The sequence below is a fragment of the Eptesicus fuscus genome, chromosome 16 (assembly GCF_027574615.1).
Source record: "Eptesicus fuscus isolate TK198812 chromosome 16, DD_ASM_mEF_20220401, whole genome shotgun sequence".
NCBI lineage: Eukaryota > Metazoa > Chordata > Mammalia > Chiroptera > Vespertilionidae > Eptesicus > Eptesicus fuscus.
Genome location: NC_072488.1, coordinates 22033483 through 22052561, shown reverse-complemented (window position 1 = coordinate 22052561; position 19079 = coordinate 22033483). Strand labels below are relative to the sequence as shown.

Genomic DNA, 19079 nt, shown 5'->3' with positions numbered 1-19079 from the left:
CCCCCAACTGCCCTCCCTGCCGGCCTGGTCGCCTCACACAGCCTGCTGTTCAGTCATTTGGTTGTCCCTCACTAACCCCCTTGCTGGCCTTGTCGCCTCACGCAGCCTGCTGTTCAGCCGTTATGGTGTCCTGGACAATTTGCATATTCCTCTATTATTAGTATAGATTATATATATCACATTTTATTTATCCATTTATCAGTCATTGGACACTTCGGTTGCTTCCACCTTTTGGGTATTGTGAATAATAGTACTTCTATGAATGTGGGTGCACAGATATCTGTTCAAGTTCCTATTTTCACTTCTCTTGAATATATACTCAGAAGTGGAATTGCTGGATCATATGATAATTCTGTTTAATTTTTTGAGGAAACATCACACTGTTTTCACAGAAGTTGTATCATTTTATATCCCCACTATGAATGTTTCCATATCCTCACCAACACTTGTTTTATGTTTGGGAGTTTTTTAGTAATAGTCATCCTAATGGTGTGGAATAGTATCTCATTGTGGTTCTGATTTGCATTTTCCTAATAATTTGTGATATTAAGCATCTTTTCATGTGCTTATTGGCTGTTTGTGTATCTTCTTTGGAGAAGTGTCTATTCAAATCTTTAACATATTTTTAAATTAGGTTGTTTGATTTTTTGTTGTTGTGTTTTTTGTATATGCTGTTTATTAATCCCTCATTAGTTATATAATTTCCAAATATTTCCCCTATTTTTTTAGGTTACCTTTTCACTCTTTTGAGTGTGTCCTTTGATGCACATGTTTTTAATTTTGATGAAGTCCTATGTTTAACTTTTTTAGGAAACTTCCAGACCCTTATTTCCAAAGTAGTTGTACCATTTTATACTGCCACCAGTGATATTGAGTGTTCCAGTTGCTCTACATCTTTGTCAACACTTGCTATTGTCAATCTTTTTTATTTAAGCCATTCTACTGAGTATCTCACTGTAGACTTAATTAACATCTTCCTGATGACTAATAGTGTTGAGCATCAACTATTTGTATATCTTTGTGAAATATTTGTTCCAATCTTTAGCCCACTGTTTTGTTGTGTTTGCTTTTTCAGTTTGTTTTATCATTTTTTGGTTTTTGATTATGTTTTTTTATTAAACTGTAGGGTTGGCTGATATTTCTCAGCTTCTTCATCTGTAGGTAGCAGGTATGAATTCCACCATGTCACCTGGACTACAAGAAATGCCAAGCTCAGCCCTAAACTTCATTGTCAATTTTCTAATCTGTAAGTGGGATTAAATGAGAGAACCTCTGGCAATTAGCACAGGGTCTGCCATGTAGTAATCATTCAGTAAGTGTTAAGCAGAGAGAGTGTTACTGCTGCTGTTGTTGTAGTTAGATTCCTCACACGACACTCTGATCCCAGGGAGAAAATGTTCCTCCATGATTACATGAAGAGGGAACTGGCTAAGGAAAGTAGCGGTAAGTAGCAACAGGTCCGAATGCCAAGAGTGTCTCATTGAGTTCCCAGAGAAGTGAGTATGGGAGCGATGGGGCCAAAAAGGCAGACAATAGCAAACCAGAGTGAGGATGTGGGGAAATCAGGATCTTCACACACTGCTGATGGGGAGTAAAATGGTGCAGCCACTTTGGGGAACAGTCTGGCCGTTTTTTGAACCAAATCCAATAAATGCAAGATATAAATATAAAATAAATAAATACACTGAAACACAGGAAGAGGAGGTCTCAACAGGCCTGGAACTGAACCTGCAAGGAGTGGTTAAAAGAAGGCAAAATTTGATTGAAGAAGGAAATCTCAGTCCACAGTGCATAGAGGAGTCAAGAAGAGAGTCTTTCCAAAGGTTCTGGGAGCAGCGCTTAGGATGCTTCAGACCCAAGGAGGGTAAAGATGTGGGAGGAGATCCAGGGACGACTGTGAGGGTAATTTGTTGGGGCACTGAGGCAGGAGCAGGTAGCACCCCCATCAAAACCCAGGCAGCTGTGGTGGGATGTGGGAGTTTAGAGCAGAGAGACAAGGCAGTACTAAGGTGGCAAGGATCACCCTGGAGAAACTGGCAGTGCCCAGACCCAGAAGACCAGCTGCTGAGATACCCTACTCGGTGGCAGGTCTTGCCTTCCCCCCACTCTGAAAATAACAGGAGTGCAACTCTTGCCTCGTCCCCCTCAGTGGACTGTGCAAAGAATGTCAACCATAAAGATGAATTTGCACAAGGATCATTAAACATTTGAGCGAAACCAATATCATCAAAGAGAGATAAGCCAGAACCTTCCCCAGACTCCCTTGAGGTTAGGTGAGACCATTGACTGAGCTTCAGCCAGTGGAAAGTGAACGGAAGTGTGTACACCACTTCTGGCCGGGTCTGGCCTTTAAGTACCTCCACTCTCTCTCTTCCCCTTTCTGCCAGCTGGGTTTCAGTGCCCAGGGCGATGTTGGAAGTTACAAGATGAAGGAGACAAGATCCTATGTCAAACTTCTGTCAAATTAGGGCCCTGACTGTGCAGGGCACTGCTGCCTCCCCACTGCACTTCACAGGAATGAGAAGCGAACTTCCGTGTGCTATGTCACTGAGTTTGCATTGAAATATAGTTTCCTGTTACGGCAGCTAATACCTTCACTAATAAGAGTTTGCAGTTTAAAACAGTTTCCTTGGCCCTGGCTGGGTGGCTCAGTTAATTGGAGTGTCATCCAGGGCACCAAAAGGTTGTGGGTTCGGTTTCCAGTCATACCTAGGTTGCGGGTTCGAACACCAGTTGGAGCCCATAAGGGAGGCAACTGATCCATGTTTCTCTCCCTTCCACTCTTTCTTTTAAAGAAAGAAGAAAGAAAGAAAGAAGAAAGAAAGAAAGAAAGAAAGAAAGAAAGAAAGAAAGAAAGAAAGGACACTCAGTAGATGAGCTGAACTGTAGAGTACATCAACTCAATTTAAAACAAACAGTGAACTGGACGATTAGGTTGAAAAATGGTGCCCAGCACCCAAGTTAGAAGGCTTACCAATTGAACAGACCTGGTAATGTATTTACTCAGCACTAACCAGAGGGCAGTTGGACAGGGGCTACACAGCAGGTTATGCAGCCTGTGTTTAGGATTCACCTGGATAATTCAGACCCCAAACATTCACTTGTAGCATCAACGATTCACATTATTTGGGTAGATTAACATGCAAGGCAACAGTCATTCTTTCCTTTGTACTACGTAACAGAACATCTGTTGGTCTGAAATCATTCATTTTTCCTTTTACTGTGAATTCATTCATGCCTTTGTCTACCCACCCCCACCCCCATCCATCCATCCATCCATCCATCCATTTAACAAACGCCCAACCTCACAATTATCCTTGACCCTTGCTGTCTCACTGTCACTGATGACTTGTAGATGAGAAAGATAAATATGGGTTCAGTTATTTGGGTACCAATCGATATTCTAGAAAGAAATGCTCAGTTATAAAGTTCTAAATAAATAACTAAAAAGAGAAAGGGGAAACGGGGGTGGGGGGGGGTGGGGGGGGGAGGCGTGGAGAGGAAACAGGAGGGTCCCGCCCAGCAGAGGTGGGTGAGAATCTTGTTTCCTTGTCTGGGTTTTGATTTGCGCGGGCCAGTCTCTGCGTCTGGGGGTGCTGAGAATCCCAGCCCAACCCAGATGGAAGGGAGGGGACAAGATGGGCTTGGGGGAGGGTGCGGAGTTGGAGGAGTTTCGAATTTTTGAGCTCTGTAGTCTGGATTCCGGTGTCAGAGCCTGAGTTTTTCCCTTCTCCCCACCCACCCCACCCCACCCCACCCTCCTCCAACACGCGAGCAACTTCCCTAAGAATTGAGAGTCCAGAAGAAAGAGGAGCAAGCAGGTGTCAGCCATCCTCCTCCCCCGCCCCCGGGCCTCACACCAGGTGCCAGGTCTCTCCTGGGCCCCAGGGGAACTGAGTTAGGGCGTCTCTCCACCTTAGCACAGGATAGTCCCCCGCCCCAGCCCGGGACCCAGGTTCCTGAGGCCTCGGACCCCAGGGCCCGGTTCTTCACCCGGAAAACTCCTCAGTGAATCACCGTGGGTCCTACGTCCCTAAGACATGGAAGGAGCTCAGAACAGACACCTTGTCCGTGTCTGCTTCCTCTGACCAATGTGGGTGAGCGGACCGTGCCCTCAAACGGGGCCCAGGGAGTCCCCGTGGTGCGCCAGGGGCCCCCGCACCCAGCCGGAGGAGGGCCGCCGGCGGCACTCCAAACCCGTGGACTCTGGCCTGACTCCGTCCTCGTGACCGGACAGAGGGGAGCCTGGACGAGGCCGTGCTGGCCGCTCTGTAACCCTTGGGAGGCTGGGGAGACATTCCCGTTTTTCCGATGAGAAACCGAGGCTTCGACCCGGTGCCAGCACCCGTGCACTCAGACCTGGGGTGTGCCAGCCGCCTGCGCCCCATCACAGCACCTCTTTGGGGCGCAGGCGCCAAGTGTGAGCGCCCAGGGCCAGGATGGCTCTGGGGTCGGTGCCTTTCGCCGGTCTCCGCTCCCAGCCCCCGCGCAAGTGTGCCGGGCGACCCCCGACGTGCGTGCGGCGGGCCAGCCGGTGCCCGGCAGGACCCTGGGACGTGGTGGTGCGAGGGCTCTTGGACCAGAGGTGGACCGGGGCCACCGCGGGGGTCCCCACCACTGCCACCTCGGTGCCCTGGGGGTTGCCCCGCCCTTTGACCCACGGGATGCTGATTAACCAGGCGGCCAATGGGCGGCTGGGCGGGACCGCGCCCCTCCGACGGCCGGCCGCAGGACACCGCGGGGAGCAGCGCTCCGGGGAGGCATGGAGCGGCCGGTGAGAGTGCGCACTTGGGTGGAGGAGAACCGGGCCTCCTTCCTGCCCCCCGTCTGCAACAAGCTCCTGTGAGTGCCGGGCAGCCTTCCTCCCGCGCTCCGTCCTCACCTCCTCCTCCTCCATCCCACCCTCACCCCTCACCCCTCACCCCCAGCTCCCAGCTCTTGGCCCAGAGCCTGTAGAAAGGGGGCTGTCATCCTCATGGCGTCTTCAGGGCAGGAGGGGGGGGGGGGCTGTTCCGGGTTCCACCACCTTGGTCTGTTCCTCTTTCTGGCGACTCCGGGGCGGAGATTGTGACCTTGCCGTCTGAGGATGGCTGGGCGAGCTGAGGCCAGGAGGGATGCAGGGGGCAGGGGGCAGCCCTTCCCCTCCAGGCCGGAGACAAGCTCTCCAACCCCCAGTGACTCTCAGAAGTTGGACCCCAGAAGGGCAGTAGAACCCGGGCCTGGGGACAGCCCAGTCTTACCCCATCTCTATCAGGAAGCCACAGGCAGAGGGTGGAGGATCAGCCCTCTGGGAGGATTGTGATTTATTGCTCTTCCCAGTTCCCCTCTGCTGGCAGGCGTGAGCGCACACACACACACATGCACACACACACACGCACACACACGCACACACACACATACACACACACACTCCCCCAGGCCCTCCCTAGCCACCTCTGCCCATACCACCCAAGGGGGCGATCCCGGTCCAGCCAGTCCTTCTCCAGCAGACCTCTCAGGCCCTCCCCAGAAGCCCTCCCCGTCCCTGGGCTCCCAGCTCCAGGCTCCCAATCCCATCCTTGTGGTGTCCACAGAACATCTCCAACACCTCAAAGCACGCACTCACAACCACTAATCCTTTGACAGGCCAGAGACGGTGCCAAGTGCTTTAACATCATCTCGTTTCATTGTCACAGTAGCCCCGGGGGCTGGGATTTTAATAGGGAACGTTCCCAATGTCACGGAGCTGGTGTGGGACAGGGCCCTGGCTCACGCCCATGGAAGAGTTTGACTCCAAAGTGCACGCTCGTGGTCACTGTGCAGCGCTGCCAGGGCTAACAGCAGCACCCCCCACCCCCCAAAGCCTCATCGCCCCACTCTTCCCCCACTCCATCCCTGACCACAGTCTCATTCTCACTCCTGCAGTTTCTCCCCTAATGGTGGCTCAGACCCACCTGCCCCTAATGGTGTCTCCTCTCCAGCCCCCCTCTTGTCACCTCCAGCCTGGAGAGTGTGGGCTGCGCCCCCTCCAGGCACCCCTCTCCCACCCAGCCCTCCAGCACCGCCTCAATATTAGTGATCACAAAATGCAGGCCCTGCCTTCGGTCATTCAGCAGCTGTTCACTGAGCACCTGCTACATGCCAGGCACTGTCCCGGACACTAGAGACACAGCAGGAAACCAACGGACAAGAGTCCCTTCCTCGGGGAACTGAGGAGGCCCCACTAAATAGAAACCAAAGGTGGAGGCCCAGGCAGACCTGGGGCCACAGGGCAGGGCAGGGCTGTGGCTGTACCCCGTGTTGGTGAGGGCGGTGAGGAGACTCTGCTCTGGGCCTCTTCTGGCTCCTTCCTGGTGGTTGAGTGGTGATCTTTGCACTCTTGGCTTCTGCGGCATCCCCCCTCTCTGCCCTCACCTTCACGTGGTGCTCTCCTGTGTGTCTGTGTCTAAATCTCCCTTTCTGTAAGGACTCCGGGCAGAGAGGATTAGTGTCCACCTGATCCAGGACGACCTCATCCTAGCTTAACTAACTCCACCTGCAATGACCCTATTTCCAACTTGGGCCACCTTGTGAGGTGCTGAGGCTTAGGACTCCAGCCTATGAATTTGGGGTGGTGGGAGGCGGGACATATGAAGCTGCTGGAAGGTTTTGAGCAGAGGCAGGGCATGATCTTGGCTTCCTCGCTGAGCTCAGCATTCTGACTGATGGGTTAGACTAGTTCTCGAGTGGGCTCATTCAAGAACTTTCCATATGTACCTAGGTCAGCGATTTTCAGCCGGTGCGGCACAAGAATGGTTAAAACATGCAGTACCTGACTATTTAGCCAGGGGCACTGACCTCTTTTCCCTTAGAATCTATCTAGGCTTAGATTATCAAATAAAGAGAGACAAACATCAATAGCCGTCCGATGTGAATGAATCAAAATTATACCTATTTTTTGTCAGATCAGCAAAAAAATATATATCTTTTGGTGTGCCACAGAATTTTAGTAATTAATTTATTTGTGCCATGAGATGAAAAAGATTGAAAATTGCTGTCCTAGATTATATCTCTAGAAAAGATGACTGAAAAAGAAAAAAAAAAGTCCTGGGCTCTCTGGCACCCTTCAGGCCAAGACCAAGCTCTTTGGCTGGGTTCTCAAGGCCTAGAGTGACTTGGTCCCCCATCCTGATCCAGTCTTCGCTCCATCGCTCCCAAGACCACTCCCACGGCTCCAGGACCTGGTCGCAGGGCCCCTGTACCAGGTCCCCTCCACGTCCTAAAGCAGGTGCCTCACAGCTTTAGCCCAGCAGTTTTGGGGGAAGAGATAGTCTCATAATCAGACAGCTCAGGGGAGGGGGGGATAGATAAGGGTCATTTTACCCCTACAGGAAGTGGGGCCTCCAGTTTGCTCTCCTGTACTTAGAGATCTTGAGTACAGCCCAGGCATCCTGCCTGAAGAAGAGAGAGATCCACCACCACGCCACTCCCCCTGCTGGGTCAGAGGATGCGGGGGACGCACACAGAGGGACATGCCCACACACACTAACATACCAAGCCACAGATACAGCAAGGCACATATACAGACACACACAGATTCTCAGACACACACGGGCACCCTGGGATGAGAGTAGATGGGGACAAACCTCAAAAACTGACAGGGACACTCCTAGCTGGTTTGGCTCAGTGGATAGAGGGTTGGCCTGCGGACTGAAGGGTCCCTGGTTTGATTCCTGTCAAGGGCATGTGCCCAGGTTTCGGGCTCGATCCCTGGTGGGGGGCGTGCAGGGGGCAGCCAATCAATGATTCTCTCTCATCATTGATGTTTCTATCTCCCTCTCCATTCCTCTCTGAAATCAATAAAATAATAATAACTTTTTAAAAAACTGACAGGGACAATGATGCAGAACAGCCCTGTGACCTCTCCCAGGTGTGCCAGGCTCCTTCCAAGCCCCCCAAGGCCCCTCCTGTCCTCTCCCATGAGCTGGTTCAGCACCTTTCTCTTCTCCTCCACTGCAGGCATAAGGAACAGCTCAAAGTCATGTTCATCGGCGGCCCTAACATCAGGAAGGACTACCACATCGAGGAGGGTGAGGAGGTAGGTCTGCAGACTGCCCCTCCCCTGCCCCGGGACAAGGGGACATTTCCCGAGCCAGGACCAGAGCCTATGGACAGGAGACGGGGTGGTCAGGTGGCTGAGGGTGAAGGGGGCTCAAACGAAATCACAGTGCAATACAGCTGCCTGGGAGGTGTGGGCACCCAGCGACCCCTTTGACAGCGCCATCCTCAGAAAGAGGTATGAGAGGCTCTAGCTGTTGGCATCACCCCCTGGACACAGGGGCTGATGAGATGCCCTGATCTCCTCCCTCTGAGCCCGAATATGCAAGATTAGCCTCCAAAATGAGACCCAAATGCTGAGAAGGACCTGGGTGCTCCACTCTGGCCCCAGGAGCCAAGTTCTCTGGGAAGGGTTGAGCTGGGAGGCCCCTCCTAATCTAGGACCTACATCAGTTGCTAGAAGGAGAAAAGGGGGGTGGGGAGGATTTGCAATTTGCTCTGAATACCCTTTTGAACCTTGAATTTTGGACTGTTTCTGTGCTACCTTCCCCAAAGTAAATAAACAAAAGTAAAAAATTAAGCGAAAAAGATGGGGCCTCTTAAGGAAGGACACAGATGGGACCCCTGTTATCAGAATCTCTGCTGGCAAAGGATCACTATGGGGCCCCCTACCTATCATTTTGGGGGCCTGGCCCTGGGGTTCAAGATCCAGAGTCCAGCTTAGTCTCCAGCCTTCACCCCCACTGCTGGCAACTCTGCCACAGCTCAGGGCTGGAGGGAACACAGAGGAATCCCTCACTGGGCAAATATTTGCTGAGCACCGAATGTGTGGGGGGCAGTGGGGTGAGGATCCGTCAGGCAGAGCCGACCAGCCCCTCACCTCTCACACTTCCAGGTCCTGTACCTTCCCCGGACACAACTTCTCACAATACACCTCACTGGAGACCATTTTCTTCTGTACAAAAAAACAAACAAACAAAAAAACAAAACAAACAAAACAGGAAAATCCAAAACTGCAGAGAGAAGATGGGATTGGGTGGGAGTGGCCATGGTGGCCAAGGCCTCTCCTGCCCGCTTCACGCCCCACGTCCCAGTCTTGTCTTCCAGAGGCTTCCACTCCGTTAACCCTGCTCTCAGTGCCCACCTCTCTGTCTCCCTCCCTTCTTGCCCCCTATCACCTCTGCACCACACCCCAGCTTGGGGTCTCCCTGAGCTGCTCTGATGGATGGGTGTCCACTTAGGGACCAGGCCAAGACCTGACTTAGCTGGGAGACTGACAGATGAGGAGGACTGGCCTGAGCAGGTGTCCCCACTCTAGGTTTATGACAACTTGATTTAAGGTCCAGACTCCTTCCTGGTGAGAGATGGGGAGTCACTGAGCCAAACTTTCCTCCTTGCTGAGCTCAGGCCTCAGCAACAGCCCCTCAGGGGCGCAGGCTCACCCACCACACATATTCCACTTACCCCAGGCCTTCTCTTCCGGCACAGGTGCCAAGGGGCTGGGCTGGGAATGAGCCAACCTGGGTGGGAATCTGAGTCCCCCTAACCATGTGACCTTGGACAGGCCACATCACATCACTCTCTGAGCCTGTTTCCTGGTGGCTCCTGGGGACACTGCCCCTGCCTGGTGGAGAGTCAGTGTCTGTGGAGTGTATGCATACAGCCTGGCACAGTAGGTGCTTAGGATGCATCGGTTCTCTGCACCCTCAGCCGCTCTCCCGCCCATTCTGCCTGTCAGGCCTTTCCAGGCACCAGAGGTCTGACTCAATGCAGTATCTGCCCACAGGGATCGTTAATCCTCCAGCCAGCACCAGGCCCCAAACATCATTTACTTCCAATGGAGCATAATTCCTTTCGGATCGCCCAGGGCTGTGTGGGCTTTTCTGCTGTTCTCGATCTGCACCTCTGCTCCAGGCCAGGCCTGTCCCTCATCACAAGGCGGCTTCTGGGCAGAGAGACAAGACTGAGGAAAATTCCACTTCCTTTCTGGGTTTTGGTTTGATGGCTGCTAATACCTTTCACCTGCCTGCACAGGGTTTGACTGTGGCCCAGACCAGACCCCTATCCCCACTCCAGCTGCCCCTGATATTCACAGGGCCTAAGGGCTATGGCCACTCTCTGGGCCCTTCCTTCCTCCTCCCTACCATGGAAGGACCCCCTTACACACACACACACACACACACACACACACACACACGGGCTTCCTCCCAGCTGGGGGGTGGGATGAGGGGGAGTTGCAGAATTTCCCCTAAGAAACCTTGGGAAGTTTTTTCTTATTTGTTTTAAATAACTTGCATGGGTTATTTTTAATATACAAGTAAATATTGCTTATTGTAAAAAACGTGAAATATGGGGGGAAATGTATACCTCATTCATAATCCCACCACTCAGGGAATCCCACCACTGGGCGCCATCACCTGCATTTACACATGTATGGTCACATAATTAGGATCCTGCTGGGTGTAATTTTGAATCTTGCTTTAACATGATAACTTTAGCATTCAAAAATAGTTTTTTTAAAAATACTTACTGATTTTTGTTTTAGAGAGAGGAAAGGAGAGAGAGAGAGAGGGAGATCGATTGGTTGCCTCCCGCACACTCCCTGGGTATGTGCCCTGACCGGGAATTGAACCCGCCACCTTTTGGTGTATGGAAGGACGCTCCAACCAACTGAGCCACATTGGCCAGGGCTCAAAAATAGTTTTTAATGGCTGCATAATGTCCACATTTTGACTCTATCATAAAATAGTGACATTTCCCGTTACTACATTATTTTGCTGTTCCCGCCATCGCTGGAGGTCTGTGAGTGCTGACTCCGTGGTTTGCACATTGTGTGCAGCGTCCCAGGCAGCACCATTCTGAGTGGATACTGTCATTTTATAGACGAGGAAACAGAGGCACAGGAAGGCTAACTGAACTGACCAAGGGCCCACGGTGACCTGGCTGAGCGAGGGCCAGGTGACGATGGAATCCATGCTTTTAACTACCATGTGCTGTGATGACGCAGCCATGTATGCCCAGCATGAACAAGGTGCATTACTGACAACTACTGCCACCTGCCTAGAGATGCAATTACTCGCTCAAGAGGTGACCACTGTCCTGGTTTATCCTGGTTTCAGCACTGAAGGTCCTACATCCTAAGAAACCCCTCTGGCCACCCTACAGGGGTGTGAGCTGAGAAGGCTCTTCCTCCCTGTTGCCAAATGTCCTTCAGAGGGGTGTGTCAACTTGTCCCTCATGGCAGACTGCAAAGCCACATTCCTCTACTTTCCCTGAGCTCAGCCTGATTTCTCTCTCTCTCTTTCTCCCTCTCTCTCTCTCTCTCTCTCTCTCTCTCTTTTTAACCCTCACCCGAGGATATTTTTTCCATTGATTTTAGAGAGAGTAAAAGGAAGGAGAAGAGATAGAGAAAAACATCAATGTGAGAGAGACACATCGATTGGTTGCCTTCCGCACTCGACCCAACCCGGGACTGGGGATCAAGCCTGCAACTGAGGTATGCGCCCTTAACCGAATCAAACCCATGACCCTTCAGGCCTCGGGCTGAAACTCTAACCACTGCGCCAAACCAGCTAAGGCTGATTTCTCTTAGTAGATGCTGTGTGACAAGGACCTCTATCTCCTCTAACTCCTTACATCATCATCATCATCATCATCATCATTCTTATTATTAATACTCCTAAACTATTTGACATGGGCCTTTAACACCCATACAATGTGTGACTGGTAGAGAGAAAATGTGTCTGCCTCCTCCTCCCAGCTCCATGGGGTGATCTCAGTAAACACATTAATTAGGGACTTAGGCTAGAATAGGGAAAATGCTGTAGGAGCCCCCCAGCTCCATCCCTGGGAGCTAGCAGGAGGTGAGTACTCCCATCCCCCACAACCTTCAACCCACCCCCGCTTCCAGCATCATTGAGTCCACCAATTACACAGCCATCTTCTGAGGGATTTGGACAGGCGCAGCCCTGCCCCGTGCCAGGGCATTGCGGTGGCCAGAGGAGCCAGTTGGGCTCCAGAACTACTAGTATATGCAGACTCAGCTCCAAATTGTGGCTCCAGAACTAACTGTGATCTTGGACGAGTTGCTTTACTCTCTGAGCCTCAGTCTTCTTTTCCCTTTTCTGTACAATGGGGCTAATAACGGTTTTGGAGGTTGTAGAGATTTCTGGTCACGGACAGGAACGTGCTTGCACAGCCCCTGGGACACAGCCAGGTGGTCCTCCTTACCTGGCTGAAGGGTCATTGAATTCTCCAGCGAGCATCTCAGCCAGCCTCTTGCCCCAAGCCACACACCAGCTGTTGCATCCTGGGTACTTTGGTCATCACTCGCATGTCAAGTTGTGATCCCTGTGGCACTAGCACTGTCTGTGGCCTGTGTCAGGGGAGGCTGGGGCCTCCGGGCAGCAGTGACAGAGCTGCTCACAAACTCCAAGGACTTCAGGAACTTTCTCAGGGTTCCCCGTGAGAAATCAGGCCAAAACCCTGGAAGAAGGGACGGGGAGGGTCTGAGCCTATGCGCTGTCCTGTTCCACAGGTGTTTTACCAGCTGCAGGGCGACATGGTTCTCCAAGTCCTGGAGCGAGGGAAACACCGGGATGTGGTCATCCGGCAGGGAGAGGTGAGGGGGGCCCCAGGGGCTGGGAGGTGAAGGGTCACCGGAACAGGAACCTGTGGGGTCCACTCATTCTGGCTTTGGTCAAGGTCTTGTCCTCCTGCCCTCCTGCCCGCTGGACCTGCCCCGACCCCATCCTCGGGCACTTCCTCTCTGGGCTGCCCTATCCTCAGCACAGCCCATTTCCTCCCGTTCATTGTGGGATGGGCCGGACCCGTGGGTCAGCCGGAGGCCCCGGATGCTGCAGGCACTGAGGTCTCCGTGGGGGATTGCAGCCTTACTGACACCTCGTCCCCACCGCTGCAGATATTCCTCCTGCCCGCTGGGATCCCCCACTCTCCACAGAGGTTTGCCAACACGGTGGGGCTGGTGATTGAGCGGAGGCGGCTGAAAACCGAGCTGGATGGGCTCAGGTAAATGGGGGTCTGAGGCAGACATGGGGCGGGAGGGATAGGCAAGCAGCTGGGAAAGGATCGGATAGATCACGAAAGCTCTTCCTGGCCATTGAGCAGGAATGAGGAGGCAGTGGGGATCCGGTATTTGCCGGTTGGCAGGGAGAGATTAGGGTAGGTGGTGGGTGGTTTGATGATGGAGCTGGTAGGATGTTCTCTGGGACCCTCTGGGACCAGAGCCTGTGCTGTCTATACTGCCGTCTGTTTGGGGTGGGGTGGTTGCCAAAGTCAGGCCCACCGCGCCCAGGGCAGCTCCGAATACGGCTGCTTCTCCCAGCCTCTGTCCCCAGAGTTACCGGCCAGCGCACTCCTCTGCCGGTTCCTCTGCCCTGACTCACTCCACAACCAGCACTAACATTTGTATGACACTTGCTACAGGCCGGGCGCCCGCCTAAGCGCTCTATGTGTATTTATTCATTTAGTTCTCACCATGAGCCTCTGGGGCAGGTGCCCTTACCAGCTGTACTTTACAGGTGGCGAGACTGGGCCCGGGGAAGTTGAGTTTCCTAGGAGATGGCAGAGCTGGCAGGATAAATACAAAGTCGGGGCCAGGACAGTCAGGATAGGGGTGGGAGCCAACGCCGGGGAGGGGACCAGCTCGGGGAGAGACGGGCACTGTTTCCAGAGCTGAGTTCCAGTTTGGTTCTGACAGTCACCCAGTCATTATCCTCCGAAAGGAGGGCGCAGCCTGCGGCTCAGGGGACACAGATTTGGGGGTGGGGGGTGAGGGAGGCACAGATTTTTACAAAAGCGAAACTACGTTTTGTATGTTTTAACTAAGAAAATTTTAAATTCCCAACAAGTTACTAGCATCTGCTATAATGCACATTTTTTTGTTTTTGTTAATCCTCACCTGAGGACATTTTTTTCCCATTGATTCTTAGTGAGAGTGGAAGGGCGAGGGAGAGAAAGATGGTGAGAGAGAGACACGTCGATTTGTTGCCTTCCACAGCGCCCCATCCGGGGCTGGAGACTGAGCCTGCAACCGAGGAATGTGCCCTTGACCAGAATCAACCCCAAAACCTTTCAGTCCACGAGTCAAACCGGCTAGGCCATAGTGGACATTTTTTTAAATGCTCCCCTTTTTTTCTAATTACCAAAATCATACACATTCATTCTTGGAATCAGGAAAAGTACACGAAATCATGAACGAAATTAAGATGACCTGTCAGAGACAGGGTGAATGTCATGGTACATGAATGATATCTCGAAACAAACAAGCAACAATAATAAAGAGAACACACACAAAAATGGTCATCCCCTCAATTAAACCTAACAACGTGCTTAAATTTCCACCTTGACTTTTTTTCTCTGCGTATCTGCACCTCCCAACATCGCAGTCTTATTGCGAGCATGGGTTTGAATTTTGCTTTTTACACAAAATCTCATGAGCATTTCTTACACTTTTAAATTCTTTTTCAAAAACACCATGTTAATGGCTGCACACTGATCTGCTGCATATTAACAGTCTGTGGTAGAAGCAGATGCCTGGCCTTAAGCTCTGAAAGAAATTTTCCCCTTGGGGCTTGATCTAGGGAGTCTTTGGTGATGGAGAGGACCGTTTCCTCAATAACATTTTTACAGCAAATTCAATAACAGATTTCATCTGGCTGCTTTGACCTTTAATAAAAGCCAGGGACTCCACATTAAAATTCCACTCGGAGGGCAATTTCTGGGTGACATCACGGTCCAGTTATGAAGCTTTGTGGTGGCCAGCTCCATCCCAGGATAGAACTTAGGGTGCCGGGTCGGGGGGTGCACTGTGTGTCTGTGGGCAGGACCACTTCCCTCTGGGGGAAGAGCAGGCAGAGCTGGCCCGGCCCGGGGAGCTGAGCCTGGGGGTTAGGCATTCAGTCAACAGAGGTGCTGTACACACAGGGGCCTGAGGCACGGCCCTGTCTGCCGGGGGCTCCTCACACCGGCTCCCAGGCGGGGCTGGGGGCTTGGGTGGGCTCCAGGGAGTCCCCTAGAGGCTACGTGCACATGCACACGGGCCTTCCTCCCAAGGAAGAGGCCCAGCCCTTTGCTCCAGCTCGCAAAGGCATCCATAGAAGGAGAAGGATCTCCGTCTGGGGGGCATCGTCCACATGCTGGTTCCTTAAGGTCCCCTGAGCTCTGACCTAAAGCGCCAGCAGGCAGACGGAGCATCCCGCCACAGGCCCCGGATTCAGGCTCAGCCTCGCTTCCGCTTTTGGGAAAAATGAAGACATTGTCATTGATGCTCTCTGTGCTGTCTCTAGTCTGTCTCTAGTCTGTCCTGCTCCTGCCACTTACAGGCCGTGTAATCCCTGCCGGACTGCCAGCTTCTCTGAGCCTCAGAGTTCCGTCCACTTTGTAACTCGCCAAGTTTGGGGACCGAGGAAGAGCGATGTGAATGGGGTGGATAACAGGCCTCTCACTTTGGGGGTGCACACTGCTGCTGGGAGAGAGCCAGCTGTGGCCACGGGGTTGCACTAACAGGGTGACTGAAGCAGAGCTGGGCCCGAGGGAGGCGACCCGGAGGCTGCCCAGAGGGGACACTGGTTGCCCATCCTTCGCTCTGGCAGGTACTACATAGGAAACACCACGGATGTCCTGTTTGAGAAGTGGTTCTACTGCGAGGACCTCGGCACACAGCTGGCCCCCATCATCCAGGAGTGAGGCCCAGCCCCGCCCCTCATTCTCCTGAGGCCCCGGGCTCTGGCTGGGGGGAGCAGCCCCTCCGAGAAGTGCTCCACGGAGCTCCTGCCAGCCTGGGGCGGTCGGATTTAGGGAGAAAGTTACCTCTCCCGGGGAGGAAAGGAGGCTGCTCCATGGGCCTGGGAGGGAGCAGGTGGTGGATATGAGTCGTATGAGGGCCCCACATGTATGTGTGGCCTAGAGTGTGTGTGTGTGTGCGGGCGCGCTCAGTTGGGAAAGCTGGTCCCTCTCCCCCCTCCCCTATGTCCCTGCAGGTTCTTCAGCTCTGAGCAGCACAGGACAGGAAAGCCCATCCCTGGTGAGGCCACAGGAACTGCCTTCCTCTCCCCTCCCTCCCTCCTTTCCCAGAGCAGGATGGGGTTCGGCCCAGGGTGCTAGGGAGTCCCCTTTTGAGTCCTCTGCCCGGTACTCAAGGTACAGGAAGATGGCACCAAATGGTACCCCCCATGCGGCTGCTGGGTCCTTGGGCCCTTTCCTGCAATTGAGAGCTGGGGCCCCTGGGAACTGGGTCTGCCGGGCTGGGAGGGCTGGGCCAGAGGACACTGACCACAGCTGGGCTGTGGGTGCAGGCCAGCTGCTCATGGACACACCGTTCCCCCTGAGCACACGATCCGTCATGGAGCCCATGTCCTTGGAGGCCTGGCTGGCTGGCCACCGCAAGGAGCTACAGGGGGGCACATCCTTCAGCCTGTTTGGGGACACCTATGAGACCCAGGTAATGCAGCCCTGGGGCACCCAGGGCATCTACCCAGCAGCCCGGGAAATAGGAACCACACACACACACACACACACACACACACACACACACACACATACACACCCACACACACACACACACATACACCACACACACACCCCCCACACAACACACACACACATATACCACACACACACACACCACACACACACACACACACACACACACACCACACACACACACCCCACACACACACACACACACATACACCACACACACACACACCACACACACCACCACACACACACACACACACACACCACTCACACACACACACACACACCACACACCACACACACACACACACACACACACACACACACACACCCCACACATTTCTTCCCTGACTCCAAAAATGATGGTTTTGCTATGAGTAGAGGCCTGCGGAGGCTATGTGGTCCCCAGCAATCTTTCTTTGCCTTCAGAGTGGGGTGTGGCCTCATCCAGTGATAGGTTTGTAGGGTCTGGGGTTACACCCCTGCTAGGAATTCCTGAGCCTTTGGCCAGTCACAGCCTTGGGCGTTGGAAGGGAGAAACATGTTTGGAGACGAGGGTCGGGTGGAAAGGTACACAGCCACCCAAACAAAGCCAGGGCAGGGGCGTGGGGGCCACAGGCATGATTGCTAGATGGTCAGAGTAGCAGGCAGTGCCCGGGTCCTGGCGGGACTCCTGGGGTAGGCAAGGTTCAGGGACTTATCCTGGAGACAACAGAGCTTCACCCAAGCGTTGAAGAAGGGGGATGATGAGGCAGAGTGCTGCCTTAGAAAGACCACTGCACCCTGTGTGGGCGGGATCGGGAGGGCGAGTGTGGAGGCAAGGAGACCTGCCGGAAGGCTTGTGCTCGCTTGTGCGTTACAAGTTCTACTGGCACATCCTTGCAGTTTGAATCAGAGCACTCACCCGCCCCCGCCTCCCCGAGAGATGCTCACTGGATACAGACCTGCCTTAGTTTAGCACAGCCACAAAGCCCCTGCCGCCCATCACGGCAGCGTCATTCAGTGCTGAGCTGGCGCCTTCCACCTTTCTCATCCCTACTCCCACCTGCTTCAGCTTATACCTACAAATACCCACTGAGTCCCCTCTGGGCCCACAGGAGCTCAGCCAGCACACCAGCTGCGGGCTTCCAGGCTGATGCAGATCACAGAGGCTCAGCCTCCCTCTCGCTCATCCCCTCCCCTCTCCCTCCTGCTCCTTAGGCCACAATTTCAGAGTAAGGGAGGTGGGCACCCTTTGGGGGAACTGTGTGTGTAGGCTACGTGGGTCTGCACTATGCCGTGCACATGTGTGTGCCCCTGCGGGTATTCCTGTGGGCCAGCAATAGCTGTGACGTGCTACAGAGGGACCGGATGTGCACGTGTGTATGGAGGGCAGACATGTGTGATCCCGAATGGCAGGTGGGCAGCTCCCATCATGATGGAGGCAGCAGGGAGGCCTGCAACCTGGGCAGCCTTCTCTCCAAGTCCTGGCCTTTGCATCACACGGGGAGATAAGGCTGGACTGCAGGCCCCGCCCCTGGCCCACACAGGCCTGGTGTCTGGGGGCCAGGGTCAAGGGGGCAGGAGGCACCAAAAAGATCTGTGTCACTTCCCACCAGGTGATCGTCCATGGACAAGGCAGCAGCAAAGGCTGGAGGCAGAACGTGGACATGTGGCTGTGGCAGCTGGCAAGTGGGGCCCGCCGGAGAGGGTGGCACAACCTCCTGCCCTTGGGGACCGGGCTGCTCCCGGCCTTGTGCTCCCAGGGCCCCCTTGCCAAGGCCGGCTCAGGACTCCCAGACAGCTGTGGGGGCTGGGTAGCCTCCATTTGATTCTCCTGCTCTTCTCCCCCAGGAGGGCTCCTCTGTGGTGACCATGGGGGGGCAGCACCTGAGCCTGAGCCCCGACGAGAGCCTCCTGGTGCCAGCCAGGACTGAGTGAGTCCGCTGGGAGGCCTTGCCCAGCTGTGGGACTCCCTCCCTCCCCGGGATCCGTAGGGCCCGGCCTTGCCTCACCCCTGCCCACCTGTGTCTCCACAGGTACTCCTGGGAGCGAGGGCAAGGCTCTGTGGCCTTGGCTGTGACTCAAGACCCCGCCCGCAAGAAGCCCCTGGGGTGACGGTCCTGCTGAACGTGCACAGCGCCACCCCTGCCGCCGAGACTACTACTTTCCCAGACTCCACTGCTTCTCGGTCTACTGCTGCTGAGTGCCTCCGCGCCCCCTCCCCTGGCCAGGCCCCGGACATCATTGCCGTCCATCCTCCTCCCGTCCTCATCCTCTCATCCCAGACTCGCCCCTTCTCCTCGACAGCCCTCAGCCCCCAGTTCAGTACTTGTCTGCCACCCAGAAGGCCCTCAATAAAGGCTTCCTGGTGGATGAGCACCCGTGGGTCTGCAAGAACTCAGGCTATGGTCAATGGCTGACCCCATGTGCTCACGTGACTGTGTTATCTGCAGTGTCCAGGCACCGGGTGACTGTGGACATGTGGCGGGTCTATTAGGGGGTGTCCATGCTTGTAGAGGGGCTCTCATCCCTGTGCCTGTGGCCTGGTCCACACGGGCCAGGTGGTTGTCCTGGGGGCACAG

General features: G+C 53.9%; 1 protein-coding gene across 1 annotated transcript; it reads left to right on the top strand.

Annotated features, from left to right (window-relative positions):
* The first annotated feature begins 4742 nt into the window (after nt 1-4742).
* Nucleotides 4743-18876, top strand: HAAO (3-hydroxyanthranilate 3,4-dioxygenase). The gene is made up of 10 exons (XM_008162196.3): nt 4743-4842; nt 7978-8056; nt 12554-12637; nt 12938-13044; nt 15630-15719; nt 16017-16060; nt 16332-16477; nt 18114-18182; nt 18349-18431; nt 18534-18876. The coding sequence occupies exons 1-10, from the start codon at nt 4763-4765 to the stop codon at nt 18610-18612; spliced, it is 861 nt and encodes a 286-aa protein (XP_008160418.2). The 5' UTR covers nt 4743-4762; the 3' UTR covers nt 18613-18876.
* Nucleotides 18877-19079: the final 203 nt, after the last annotated feature.